General features: G+C 42.4%; 1 protein-coding gene across 3 annotated transcripts in view; it reads left to right on the plus strand.

The window, feature by feature from the left end:
- Positions 1-11,342: 11,342 nt before the first annotated feature.
- NTF3 (neurotrophin 3) overlaps positions 11,343-13,581 on the plus strand; it is a 70,773-nt gene continuing 68,534 nt past the window's right edge. The window contains exons 1-2 of one of the 3 annotated variants that reach the window (XR_002102794.1): positions 11,462-11,554; positions 11,708-11,796. Coding sequence is in view for 1 of the 3 variants with exons in the window: in XM_019544214.1 (XP_019399759.1) it covers positions 11,390-11,554 (165 nt within the window). In the remaining 2 variants the exon portion in view is untranslated. Of the gene's footprint in view, positions 11,555-11,707; positions 11,797-11,845; positions 12,027-13,581 lie in introns of those variants that run through there. The other 2 variants (XM_019544214.1, XM_019544215.1) reach the window with 2 other exon arrangements.

The raw sequence follows: 13,581 nt of genomic DNA on the forward strand, positions 1-13,581 counted from the left end.
GGGTAGGGGGGACATGGCAGGGGCAATTTGAGACATTTCCCCACTTCTTTCTGCTCCCTTTGAGGGTAACTTGTACTCCCAGGCTGCATCCAGATGAGCAGGAGTGTGTGCTTGCAGTGGCACAAATTGCCTCAGCACATGCCCATGCATGTATGCTTCACTGGAGGACAAACTGTCCCACAACAGCCAAACTACCCATGCCCAGCTCCTCCCAGATCTTCAGTCAGGGAGAGCTAGAGGCTGGGGCCAGCACCTGTACTGATGGTCTGATGACGTGCTGGAGCAGGATGGGCAGCATGGAGGTCTGGCCAGCAATCAGAATGTTGCTCTGGACAGCCTCGCCTCAGTTGTGCTGGTACACTGGGAGGGTGTGGGGGGGAATGTGAGTTTTCTGCTGATTTTGTTTCTGGAGGTTTTTTTGCTACTGGGAAATCCCAGTAGCAAATTTTGCTGCTGCGCTGCAAATTTTTAGTGGAGCACACAACTTAACATTCACTGCATGCAGTTTGTGGTGCCACAAACCATACACCCCTGCTTGTCTGGATGCAGCCCCAATGTGTAAAAGAAACAACAATCTCTGTGTTTGAACACATTGTGATTTTCCTCCTTCAGAATCACATACACACACATGCACATACATGCACCCCTCAGCTCTTCCATATAAAACCCAGAGACAATCTGGTCCTCATTAAGGGTTGTGTGATATGTTTAGGACAGGATTCGGATCACAGAATGTATATAACACATAAGATCCCATCAAAGCACAGCACCAGAAAGTGAAATTCTCAATTAATATCAGACCCTGATGCAGGCCCATATGCTGAGCAGTTGATACCATGGATCGTTGAAGCCTTTTAAAAATTAGTTACTACAGATTACATCTGCACATCCAGTACATCTGCACCAGGAGTAACAATTGGGAGATTTCAGCCCTATACACCAATTATGTGCATACTCATGCTGAAACAACCATATTTGGATCACAATTCGTAAACACAATGTACTCCAAGCACAGCCGAAACAAACAAGACACATGATCTACCCCAGATTCATATTCAGTAAGAAACTTTCTGTTGATACATGCTGTCATACCTCTTCAACAAATTCAGAGAACCAGCATTTCTATAGATTTGAGCCTCCCCTTTGCAGAATCTCTACTACCATCCTTTCTTTTCTCTCTCCCTTGCCACTCTCCCCAGCCAAAGATATATATTGTATACAGCCACATATCTTAATCTGTCACATAATGAGCTTTACTCTCTTCCCAGTTGCACTGTTATAAAGCAGGAGAACTCCACTTAATAAATGGCATTACACCAGTGTAAATCAGGGGAGGGGGGGCAAGAAGGACTAACCCACTGCATTTTAAAAAAGTAATCCATGGATAATTCCATAGAAGGTCTTCATGTTCTTCATTTTATTTAGCTGATTCAGACAACCATCCCTGGGAAAAACACACTCATGCATGGAAATTGCCCTTACAGAACTTGAGAAGGGACCGCAGCAAAAGATGACATGTGGCATTTCTCTCAGTGCAGTGAAAGGCATGTTGCACAGTTTTTTTTTTCCAAGCGAAACAATTACAACTTACTGTAGGTATCACATCACAGCATAAAAGCCAGTGTGTGGGGGAGCATTTAGAAGCATACCACATGCTAGGAAAAGCTTCAGTTGTAGCTGCAAAACCCAGCAGGGCGTTCTTAAGAGGGCTCCTGCACTCTGAAATTCACTTGCTAGGTCTGCCGAAGCCCAGATTTGTCATGGTTCTGGACAGTAACTCAAAGCTCACCTTTCTGCTGAAGCATTCAGGATGTATTGAGGTTTCACACGTAAAAGAGGCAGGAAGTGGAAGGAGGATGTGAGTGAGGTGCCACGAGTTGATGAGTCAAGTGGCTTTATACATTTGACAGGACAGCTTATTTATTGACACAATGGGCCATAACATTGACAAGTTTAGACTGCTGAAAGAGTTAAAAAAAAAGTTCTGGATGTTGCCTAGAGGTTCTGAATAAGCATAAGGACAATTATACACATTCTCTCTTCAGAATTGTTGAGCTGTGGAGAGCTATTCCTGAGAAGTGCTGGGCAGTCCAATTCCCAGTAAAGGTAGCAGAATCTGAGAGTGCTTTTCCTCTGTCATGAGGCACTCTGAACACTTTGCTGGATTTTATCCTGATTAAAATTAATGGAACTTACAGAAACCTGCCTTCGCAAAGCCTATTCCAACACCCTAAGTGTCACACACCACCAGAGCAGTGTTATTAATATCCGTGAGACTGGTCATGGAGTAACATCCTATTTGGCACCAGGAAGAATGTTGCTGTTACTGTATGGGTAGAGGATTTGACAGCTGAGAAAGACAATGCACACTTACATGACCTGTGCTATTAGGAGACTCAGTCTCACCTCCTTGAGCTCACAAATAATTTCAAAGTATAAATAAAAGATGCGGTCCTTTGGCCCGTGCTCACGTGCCTATTTTGCCTGAAAACCATGGGAAGTCACAGGAGTAACTATAAGAACATGTCTCTTTATAAAGCACCTGTGGATATTAAGAAAAGCCATCTGAGCCAACAGCATTATTTTCATGATAACCCATGTACTTTTCTGAGGCAAAAATAACTAGGGAGACACTAGTGAAAGGATAAGCATCAAACAAAACACAATTATTAGATAGAACAAATGCACAATAACCTTTATGTGTGAAACTCTGTGGGGCCCCATAAAGTTTTTTTATTGTTATTTATGTTAAAAAAAACTTCTGTGAGTCATACTTTAGGCTTTGCCACTTATGAGCAATGTGACTCATGAGTAATGTGACCATGAGGGTGACCATCCCTGCCCTGCTGTAATAAACACTCTATTGCTCTCTATGCATTACACAGTTTCTCTTTCTCCTTCCTCCCAGGAGATTAACCCCAGTTATTAGTATTCTGGTCCTTGTTTTGCTCAGGAAAGAACTGGCTAGAAACAACTGGAATGAGGCACGTGGCAGACAACAAAACATGTGAGCAGAAGCCTTCATATGGTCCTAGGCGTGGGTTAAACGCTGACCATATTTGGCCAAGAGAGCTGCCACCATCATGAACAGAGCAATACTCAGCATGAGCAAACCAGATCTTAAAACAGCACAGACCCAGATTGTCCATGGCTAGAGAGAGAGTCTATGCTTCAAGTGGGCAGGGGCCACGTTTTATACAGCACTAAGTCCAATCAGTATTCAACGGTAAGTATTATTATCAAAAAACCTTTGCATTTCCATTAATTTTCTTACGTTATTTGCATAAATATCAGAATCAAGCCTTTAATCTGACATCAATCACTTTCATGATAGAAAATATTATTGTTGAGATGGAGAAGGCACTGCCATTCTAAATTGCTCTTTCCTATTGCTTCTAGTCTTCCTTGAAAAAAATTCCTTTTGAGGTGAAATTTCATATTCTTGGTTTCCAGCCAAATGTGTGAGTGTGAGAGAGGTGTGGGGGGAGGGGAGAGTAAGGCAAGAAGGGGAGATTTTGAGGAATAATTGGTTCCATTGGTTTTCAGTTAAGGACGCATGAGTGCTGGGAGGGGAAGGGAGGGCACTAGTCAATTAAAAAAAAAATGGTTCCTTTACTTTGACTCTAGCTCAGAGTAGCTAGATACATGAGCAGTTTCACTGATATCACATGTTTAAGGGTACACACGAGGCTTCCATGGCTGAATCAGGGCTCTTGCAATCTCCCATCTCAAAAACTGAAAGAATGCTTAATCTTTAATTTTGGGACTTATTTTCACAAATCATCAACCTCTGGAAGTTCTGTTGAAATCAGTTAGCGTTTTACAAGTCCAGGCTTGCAAAATCTGCACAGGTGACTAGGCTCTGCCTACTTGCTCAGTTTGAAAAAATTTTCCAACTTTTAAAAATATATGGGCCACTGCCTTATGAGAATTTGACTCATAATAATATTAAATTGTCCCCCATGTCCTATACTGAACTTTCAACATGAATGGCCTGAAAATTAACCCAACTGAAGCTTGCTGCCACTCCAACAGACACAATTTCACAAGTAAGTTTTTACAGAATTCAAAAACTACCGCTGTCTGCCAGCAGACAGTGAAGCACAATGTCAACATAGAAAAGTAAATAAAAACACATAAATTAAAAAATGGTCCAGCATGATCCCAAAAACACTTGGAAAAGGGTCCAACAATTAACAGTGGGGGGGCAACCCATTGACTTCAAATGATCCATTTCCAGTGTTAAGCACTCAGCACTGACTGTATTCAGGATCAAGATTCAGTCAGTTTGAGCAAATACAATCTTAATGCAAAAAACCCCCCTCATTTAAGACCAATTAAGAAAAAATCATTGCTTAACTGTTGTTAACTGCTTAACCAGCTTGTACGCAAACTTTTGGCTGCTCCTTACAAAAATTAGAGCTGAAATGCACAGTTGGGGGGGTAGTTCTTCTTCATACTTATTAATTTTCCCTCCTTTTATCTTTTTTTTCCCCCTAACAGATATTACAAACCCCAAAAATATCTTTGTTCAGCAAGAAAGTTGAGAATGTAAGCACAAACACACGGTAGTCAGGAAATGCAATTTACATTTCCCTGAGGCCAAAGCAATATTAACACATATACATTACATGTAACTGCATTCATCATGTTGATGATTGTTTATGGCTCTTACAGGTAGCATATAATGTTTGTTCAATACAGTCAAATTAGCAGTCCTTTGAAAACTTTAAACTTTGGAATCACTGTACTTTGTGTCTTAGTTCTTGATTTAAAAACTATATTAATAAGGGGTTTTTTTCACATTTCTTTCCCTATCCTGTCTTAAGTATCATGATTCCATAGGATCTCACAAATGGAATGGGATTAGGCCTGGTCAACTGTTGAATGTAAAGCCACCAAAGACCACCAACATCCTGCAAAAGGTGCCCATGTTTCAGGCAATAGCAAAACTACACAGGGGTAACTGGAGTACCAGCTCTGGGCACTTGATTAAAGGGGAGGAATCCTTCTACCTCTTTAAGTGAACCAAGTCAAGGTGTGGGTGCAGCACATCTTTTCATTGGCTTTATTGGGGAGCTCTGCTTTAAAACCTGAGCTTACAACTTTAGAAATGCTGTACTAGAAGCAGTGGTCAAGATGTATGCAATATCTGACTTGGAACATCTTACCAATTTACCTTGGATTGTTAAAAACACATGACACTTCACAAATTTCAGCTCACCTAGATAGTTCTGTCAACTTAATTCCCCTTGCTGTTTTAATTTGATAAAGTTTTCTTCTCACTTGTCTCTGTAACATTGATATCTACTTGTGACACTACTGCAGATGGTCTGCAAAGTTCTGTTTACTTGGTTGAATGACAACAATAGGACGATAGGCAAGGGGTTTTTTTGTGATATCTTTTACTGAACCAATCAAAGATATCACAATAAAATGTTTGTCTCATATATTTCCTTGACCGTTGCCGCTACCTGCACCTCAGCATCTGCTCTCTGCCACTGTGTGATAAAGGATATTAAGTTTGGACCTATCAGCTGACCTAGTAAAAAGTGTTTCTTATGTTCTTACATACAACAACACTCCAACCCAAATAATAGGCAGGTAGGGCTTGGAGAAACACTTACTGTTATTTTTGGGTTATTCTGTTTAGAATATGGACATTAAATCAGCAAGCATGGCTTCTGCCATAGTCCCCAATTGTTTCTTAGATGCAAGATTGCCTTCTAGAGTACTTACCCATACAAGCAGATACATGTTATTAAATTATGATACCATCCAAAATAGATGCATAACATAGGTCCACACTGTTTAGGAGCTGTTTCACTCTACTCCACATATGGCTGCATTCGGGAGGAGAGTGAGAGAGGTGCAGTGGTACAGTTGCAAACCCTCCCCTTTGATTTCTGCTCCTCCAAAAGTGGCAGTAGCACTTCTATTCAGGCAGCAGTGACGGAGTCTCATGATTTCATGGCTTGCTGGGGATTTCATACCCAATTTATGTTAAAGTTTTAATTCTACAGCTGTTTAAGACCATTAAAAAAGGAGAGAGGATTGTTCTGTTCCACTAATTAAGTTATTCTTTCTTTTGCAATTCTGCTGTCTGATAGCTGCTCCTGGTAATGTAGCTCCTAGTTCACAGCCTTCATATTTATATGGAATAGTTCACAGACTATTTTTAATTCTAGCTAAAAACCATAATTCAGGTATGGAAACATTAACTCAGATGAAAATTACCTCACTTGTGGAAATAGCTCTCAGTGAAGCATTGGATGCACTGTCAAGAAAGCTTGATTTTGTTTATGAATCTGAAGGAGGTATACATTTAATTCTAATGACTAGAGGACTAAAGAAACAACATCTTTTGAGTATTTTTGCCTGGTTAATTGTGTTTTTTAATAATACATAATACAGCAAATTATATCTAGCAATTTAATGCACATTCTAATAAAGGTATATTTATTTTTGCTTCAATCTTAAACTGAATAATATAGCTCTAGGTCCCTACCATATTAGTAAAGTTTCTACTTTCTTGTTACCAGAAGAAAAGTGTGTTGCGTTATAAGTGATGATGCACAACACCATCTGCACCCCCATTTACAAAAGCTGAGATCCACCCATGGCTGCATTTTGGCAGCGGAGGGTACCAATCATGATAGTTTTGAAAACGGATGTTGTGAAACATGATAAGTTATAGTGTTTGTTAAGCACAGTAGGATCTGTGTCTGAAAACTGGGTTCAGATCTAGTGTAATAACTGCAAATTGCTGCATGGCAGAGAGCACTGGGGACTTGTAGTTAGAAGCCCATTGCAAAATGTGGCCCTTTTTATTTTTAACATATGTGCAGAACCTGATTTTGGAAATCCTCAGAAGTGCAAAATTCCTGGTGTGCATGGGGAAGAGTTTTGAGGATTTTTATGAAACATTGGTGCGACATAAACACTGACACTTTAAAGCTGTCTCTATGCATTGACTGAACTGGAAGCTTTAATCAAGGAAGGCTTGCAAGCTGTGATCTGAACACGGTGTCCTATTTAAGCATTTTTCCTGGCATGAGCACAGGTGTGTTTACTACTTGGCTGTCTATCCTTACTGTGTAGTTGATCCAATTATTTTAAACACTGATCAGATTTTTTAAAAATGATCTCCAGTGTCTATCAGTGCTGTGTAACACTAAGTGGGTATGTGGCTTAAGTTTGACATTTTAGCACTTGTCATTTGTCTAGACTGGGTGCAAACAAGGGCAACATGAGAAAGAAGTATTGAACATTCCCAGTATGGCCATACCACATAAATCAAATTCAGCTCTGGTGCCAGTGCACAGCTTTCCAACAGTATAAGTGAGGTGACATCCATGTACATCAGGCCAGAAACAAACTGTTAGTCTTTATTTTAGGCAATCCAATCAGATTTCTAGCCCACCACCACTTTTTCCTCAATTAAAGAAAATCTCTGCTGTTCCACTTTTCACTTCTTAAAAATGGTTTCAAAACACATGCCACAGAAAATCTTTCCTGACAATCTGTTTGTGTTTCCTTCACTGACTTTTCAAAATTAGATCAAAAAGTGATGTTGACACTTGAAAGAAAAACAACCTCCTGATCTTCAGTTTTTATTTAAGCAAACCGATTAGACAAAAATGTGAAATTAATGCAACATGGGAAACTGGTTAGGGAGAAAACAACTCTTTGTTTTGCCTTTCTTACTCTACCCCTTAGCCCAAAACTACCTTTTAACGAAATGGCTCATTAAATGTGTTGTAACACATTCCTATTGCAGGTTGGTGTATTTGTCAGTGTGTGTATCAATGCCACCATGGAAACACTACAAGCTTGATGAAATATAGTCACATGCAGATCATTCCACACCTTTCAACTTCTATTCAGTATTTCAACCACAAAGTGGTGCTATTGCAAAAGCTAACACTTAGCGGGCAACCTTAATTCCTCCTTTTCTAATCAGTCAAGATAAAGGTAAAACCTATGAAAGAGTAACTTTAGGCATCTATTTACTTATTGCTGAATAGCTCATATGTTTGTATACAGCATAAACATATACCCTGTTACTGATATCAGATTTAATGTAAATCACTGGATATTTGTGAATGCATACATATAACGATATATGTATAAAACTGTGTTTGGTTTCGTTTGAAAACTGACCAAGGTGTAAAATAATCAGAGTAAGCCATAATAATGGCCACCATTTAAAACAACAGAAATTAACTTACTGCTTTTTGGCATGTTCAGATAATACTTGTAATTCTTCCAAGAAATCTCCTGCCTTGAAGACTGAACTGAACAATCAAATTAACACAATCTTTTATCATCAGAACTTCTGACATAAAGGTTATATATTAGATAAAGGCAGAAGGTATTAAACCAAGTTGATCATTCTCAGTTTTATCAGCTCTCAGAATTTGTCTTATTTTTAAACTATTCTAAGAAGATTTAAATGTAGAATAAATGCAGGAAATAAATACACATACAAATGGGTAGGAGGAAAAAACTATTTCAGGAGTAATTTAAAATCCTTTAAAAGAAGGTTTGGGAAAACTGAGAAGTATTGACTATGTCTACATTTTCTGTAGCTGTGAAAACACCCTATCTGCAATGCTTTTTACAGTGCACACATATTTGGCAAGATTAAGGTGTCACATCTCAAATTACAAGGCGTGTTGATTGCACACAGATCCAGGCACAAGTACAGGGCAAAACTCCTCAAGTTGTGCACGATGCCTGGTTCTGGTGGGTTTACCTCCCATCAGAGGTAGCCAGCTCATCTAGGCAGAACAATATACTTGCAACCCAGTTATTTTGCCCCTTCTTTTTGTTGGATTCACTGCAGTTGTGGAGTTCCAGGATCTGGGCTGGTCTTCAGATAATTAACCCTTTGACTGTCGCGATTGCAGCACAGCACTTGCTAGCCACAGGAAAGATTTCTGTTGCTGGCTCTTTTACCCAGTGATTCCCCACTTCAGGAGATTAAAAACTGAGTCATTCTGTAGGCCCTCCTCAGGTCTGTCTCCAGTAATGTGGATGAGGGAGGGGAAGGGGTGACATACATCAACAAGGATGGCAGATCTGCAGAGAGGCAGCATAGTGTAAAAGAAATGGCTTTAGGGTTTTTCAGAGTTTAAACTACTTGTGGATTGGCAGAGCAGTGAGTTTTGGAAGAATATTCTTAGGAAGTATCAGTGGAAGATGCCACTTTCTTTTTTAATCCTGAAGCTGAGCATTAGAATAGGGCAATCAATGAAAACAATGTATATAGTACAGTGTTCCCCTGTGGTGTAATTCAGTTGATTTAAAAAAAAAAAACCAGCTATATTTTCCCAGCTGAAGATGTTTCCCAGAAAACCTGACAAATGGCCAGGTACATTTAAAAATTCAAATGGGGTAAGGGGGGATAAAAGTGTAATGCTACAAGCAACAGAGGGGTGATCCTACTTGGGCCAAAACAAAACTGTGGGCAGATTGTTTTGTTCAAGAAGGAAGTAAGATGCCCCGTCTTGTGGTACTGAGATACAGAGAGAATTGAAAAGCTAGACTATGCAAAGGGTCATGTGTGACTCTTTTTATTTCAGAGACAACTCATTCAATTACGCTCGAATCCCATAGAAAAGAAAGATGACTTAAGCATGTAAATTTAGAGGGCGACTTAGAGGCATGCAGCTAAATTTATCAGCCATCTCTGTGCGCGATTGCTCTAAATAAAAAGTTTGGAACCCAGTCACTGCTGGCTGCTGATGCACTTTCCATGTTTTTGGCACCAACCCTCCCTTTCTTAATGGACTAATCTGAAAATCAAAATGTAAGGAATAGCTGGCCAGAAGGCAGTTGTTACACCCAGATAATGACTCCCAACCTAGACCCTTTTGTTGTGAGGGGGAAGATTTGGTTGGAAGAGAAAAAGAACCGTTTCTAAGTGAACCAACGGGGGGGAAGAAGAGAGAGAAGGTTTAAGATTTGAACTTAAGCAACAAAAAAGGAAAGAGGCAGAAAGGTTTGTGGTATTATGCCTCCAAGCTGGGCTGTTTCACCTGTTTTAGGTGCCCCTTAATGACTTGTGAACAGGGGAAAGAATAGCCACAGGTGCTGACAGTGTGAAGGGGGTGGGGAATGTGTGTGTGGGGGGGTGAATGTGGTAAGAATAGTTACACATCACATGTTGATGGTTTGACCTGTGCGTGTGTGTGTGTGTGTCTGCATGCATATGTGAGCATGTGAGAAGAATAGCCACATATGTTGAGAGTTTGACTGGGGGGGGGTGTGTGTATGTGTGTGTGCATGCGCAAGTGTGGGAAGAATAGCCACATATGTTGATAGCTTGAGCAGCGTGTGTGTGTGTGTGTGTGTGTGTGTGTGTAGAACAGCTACACATGTTGACAGTTTGGGGGGGTGAGAGAGAGAGAGAGAGAGAGAGAGAAATGGGAGGTGAATGTGGTAAGAATGGTTACACATCACATGTTGATGGTTTGACCAGCGTGTGTGTGTGCGCGCACACATACACGCGTGCGTAAATGTGGGAAGAATAGCCACATATGTTGATGGTTTGACATGGGTGTGTGTGTGTGTGTGTGTGTGTGTGTGTGTGTGAGAGAGAGAGAGAGAGAGAGAGAGAGAAAGAGAGTGACAAGAATAGTCACATATGGTGATAGTTTGACCAGGGTGTGTGTGTGAAGAATAGCTACACTTGTTGACAGTTTGTGTGTGTGTGTGTGTGTGTGTGTGTGTGTGTGTGTGAGAGAGAGAGAGAGAGAGAGAGGGAGAGAGACCAGAGGGTGTGTGTGTGTGTATGGGGAAAGAATAGCCACATATGTTGACAGTTTGACATGGGGTGTGTGTGAGAGAGAGAAAGAGCGAGAGAGAGGGGCGAGGGAGAAAGATGAGGGTGGGTGGACCATAGGAGTGCAAATGCACCGACATTTGGGGTATAAAATCCTCCCCTGCTGAGACCCGCGGCTGGAAGAGGGGGCCGCCTGGGACTGCCTCCCCCGACCCCAACTCCAAGAGGGGACGCTGCCAGAGGCGTCCTGGTGCTGATCCCGCTCCCCTGAAGAGGATGCCCGCAGGAGGGGCGCGCAGCGATGCCTGCAGCATCGGGGAAGCGATGGGGCTTTTTAAAAGAACGGGGGGGGGAAGGTTGGAAAAAAGACACATGGGAGGGAAGGACGGACCAAAAAACCCCAACAACAACCATCTTTCTCGGGGGCTTTGTCCGCCTGCCAAAAAAACCAAACCCCAAACCCAACAAAACAGAAACAAGCCCCGCGAAGGCTGGCGCCGGGCAGGGTCCCGGGCGGGCGGGAGGCAGCGCGGCGCCCAAGGGGTTAAGGCGCCGAGCGCAGCCATCTGGCCGAGCGGGTTTGTTATAATCGCGCAGATTATGTTCGCGGGACTCAGAGTCGAAGGCTCCCTCCCATCGCGCGGCTCTGCACGGCCCCAGCAAACCAACTTCGGGACTTTGAATGAACGCATTTGCATCCACCTTTCTCTTCATGTCGGCTTCTCTGGAAACAGTCACACGGATGCCATGGTTACTCCTACCACGGTAAGGGACACGGGCTGTTTTCTGCGACGGTCCCGAGCCAGGAGGGCTGGGGAGGGGGGTCTTCAAAGGGTCTGCCCCCCGCCTTGCAGCCTTGCCCCAACCTGCCCTCCCCCCCAGGTCCTGAAAGCTCCTCTTTCCCCTTCTGCTCTACAGACTGCAGCTCAGGTCCCTGGCAGGGAAACAGCAGAGGAGAGCTATGAGGTGCTAAGGGGGTCTGATTTAAGAGGCAAAAGCAAAGGAGACTCATGGTTTGATTTTTTTTTTTTTTTTAATTATTATTATTATTATGATGATTTTTTTTTTTTTAAGAGGGAAACCAGCAACTTGAGCTGTAACAAAAGGGCTTGCGAGTCCTGAGCAGGGAACGCAAGAACCAGCCTCCCCACACACACTACACTTGCCCCGGGGGGAAAGTTAGAGCCCATAACAAGCCAAGTCAGGATTCCCAGTTTCTAGACTTACCCTGTCTCAGGTAACTTACTTCACTGGAGATTTTTTTTCTCTTTTTTTTTCTTGTGAGCGAGACACTGCAAACCTGCCCTTTCCAGCTACTCTGCTCCACCTCTCCCTCCCACCTAACCACTAGGCTCTCTGGAAAAGAGGCTGGAGAGCAAAGGACTCCCCCTGCACATCTGTGCCTAGGTGAAAAAGATCCACTTGAAAGTGGCAAAGCCAGAAACCCGTTGTTATACAGTGATTTCCAGGGTTTCGAAAGTGCCTTCTAGGAATGCAGTATACAAATGAGCAACGCACACACGCACAAAAAGAGAGGACTATAGAAAGCTGTTTCTCATCTAAACAGCTGAATTGCAGCTTAGAGCTGAGGAGTCCTTTTGGAGACACCACACTGCCGCTAGCCGAGGGGGGAAAGTCCTTGAATGGTTCAGATAGTTTTCCAATCGGTTCTTAATCCTTCGTTAAAATAAACGAGAAAGCCTAGTGTTTGTCTTATCGCTTAGTCTATAAATATACAGGATGGAGAGAGATGAGTATTTTGGAGCGAATAGGCTGCTCTGACTGCATTCTCTAGTTCCTTTATTGCAAGACCAGTTATTTAGAGAAGAGCAGAGGGGATTTTTTTTAATAGACAGGGATGTGTGATATATGGTCCACTCTGTTCATAAGAGTTACTACCTTTCAGACCTCATGCGGCACTCAGTTTGTGCGATTCCCCTGTATAAGGAATGCACATGGTGTTTAAAGTTTGCCTTACTCCTGTACCTACAGGAAAATGCCATGGAAAAAAAAGGGACAGAGCATCTATACCTGCTCTGTCTAAGAAAGTGATGGGCTGGACTTGCTGACAAAGGTTTCCGCAAAACCTCAGACAAAATGATAAATATCTCTGTGCTTTGTGGCACAATGAACAAAAGCAGCAGAGGGAACTACTGATTCCAGGTGCTGGTAGTATGAAGATTGGTCTCGGCTACATGTGTTGGTATGAAGAACTCTGTGTGAGAGCGGGGATGGGGAGAAGAGAGGCTAAGTATGAAGGCGGGAGTGGGAAAGAGCACATAAGGAAATGGGGCTGCATGGGGGGGGAATAATAGGGCTAGGGAAAGGAGTGTGGTATAGTAGGTGGCCATTGACAGAGGTAAAGGATGCAAGAGAGGCTTTTTGTGGGAAAACTAAGTGGTGCATGTTAGGGTTTTGGAGAAACTGGTGTGCTGAAGGAGAAGGGGACACTATGTTGTTGGATACTGAGAACAGGTGTAAAGTGAAAGAGAGGCATATAGGTATTCCTGTGCCAGGCAGATGCGAAGGAAGATCTTTGTAGGCAGAAACAGAGTGTGCTTGGAGACTATAGAGGAAGTTATGCATGGGAGGGATAACAGGGTGTGGACTAGGGACTGGGTGAGGGGTAAAGGTGAAAGTTATTGGTGCTTGTGATTGTTGGTGCCTATGAAGGAGGAATGGTGCTGTGGCGGGGGAAGTGTAAGATATGGGTTCAGGGTCACAAAGGGTGTTTTGGGGGAGGAGAAGAAAGGGTTATGTGTTTGGAGAGAGGTACAGAAATAGTCTGCTGA

This window comes from Crocodylus porosus, unplaced genomic scaffold (assembly GCF_001723895.1).
Source record: "Crocodylus porosus isolate Cpor-Errol unplaced genomic scaffold, CroPor_comp1, whole genome shotgun sequence".
NCBI classification, from domain to species: Eukaryota; Metazoa; Chordata; order Crocodylia; family Crocodylidae; genus Crocodylus; species Crocodylus porosus.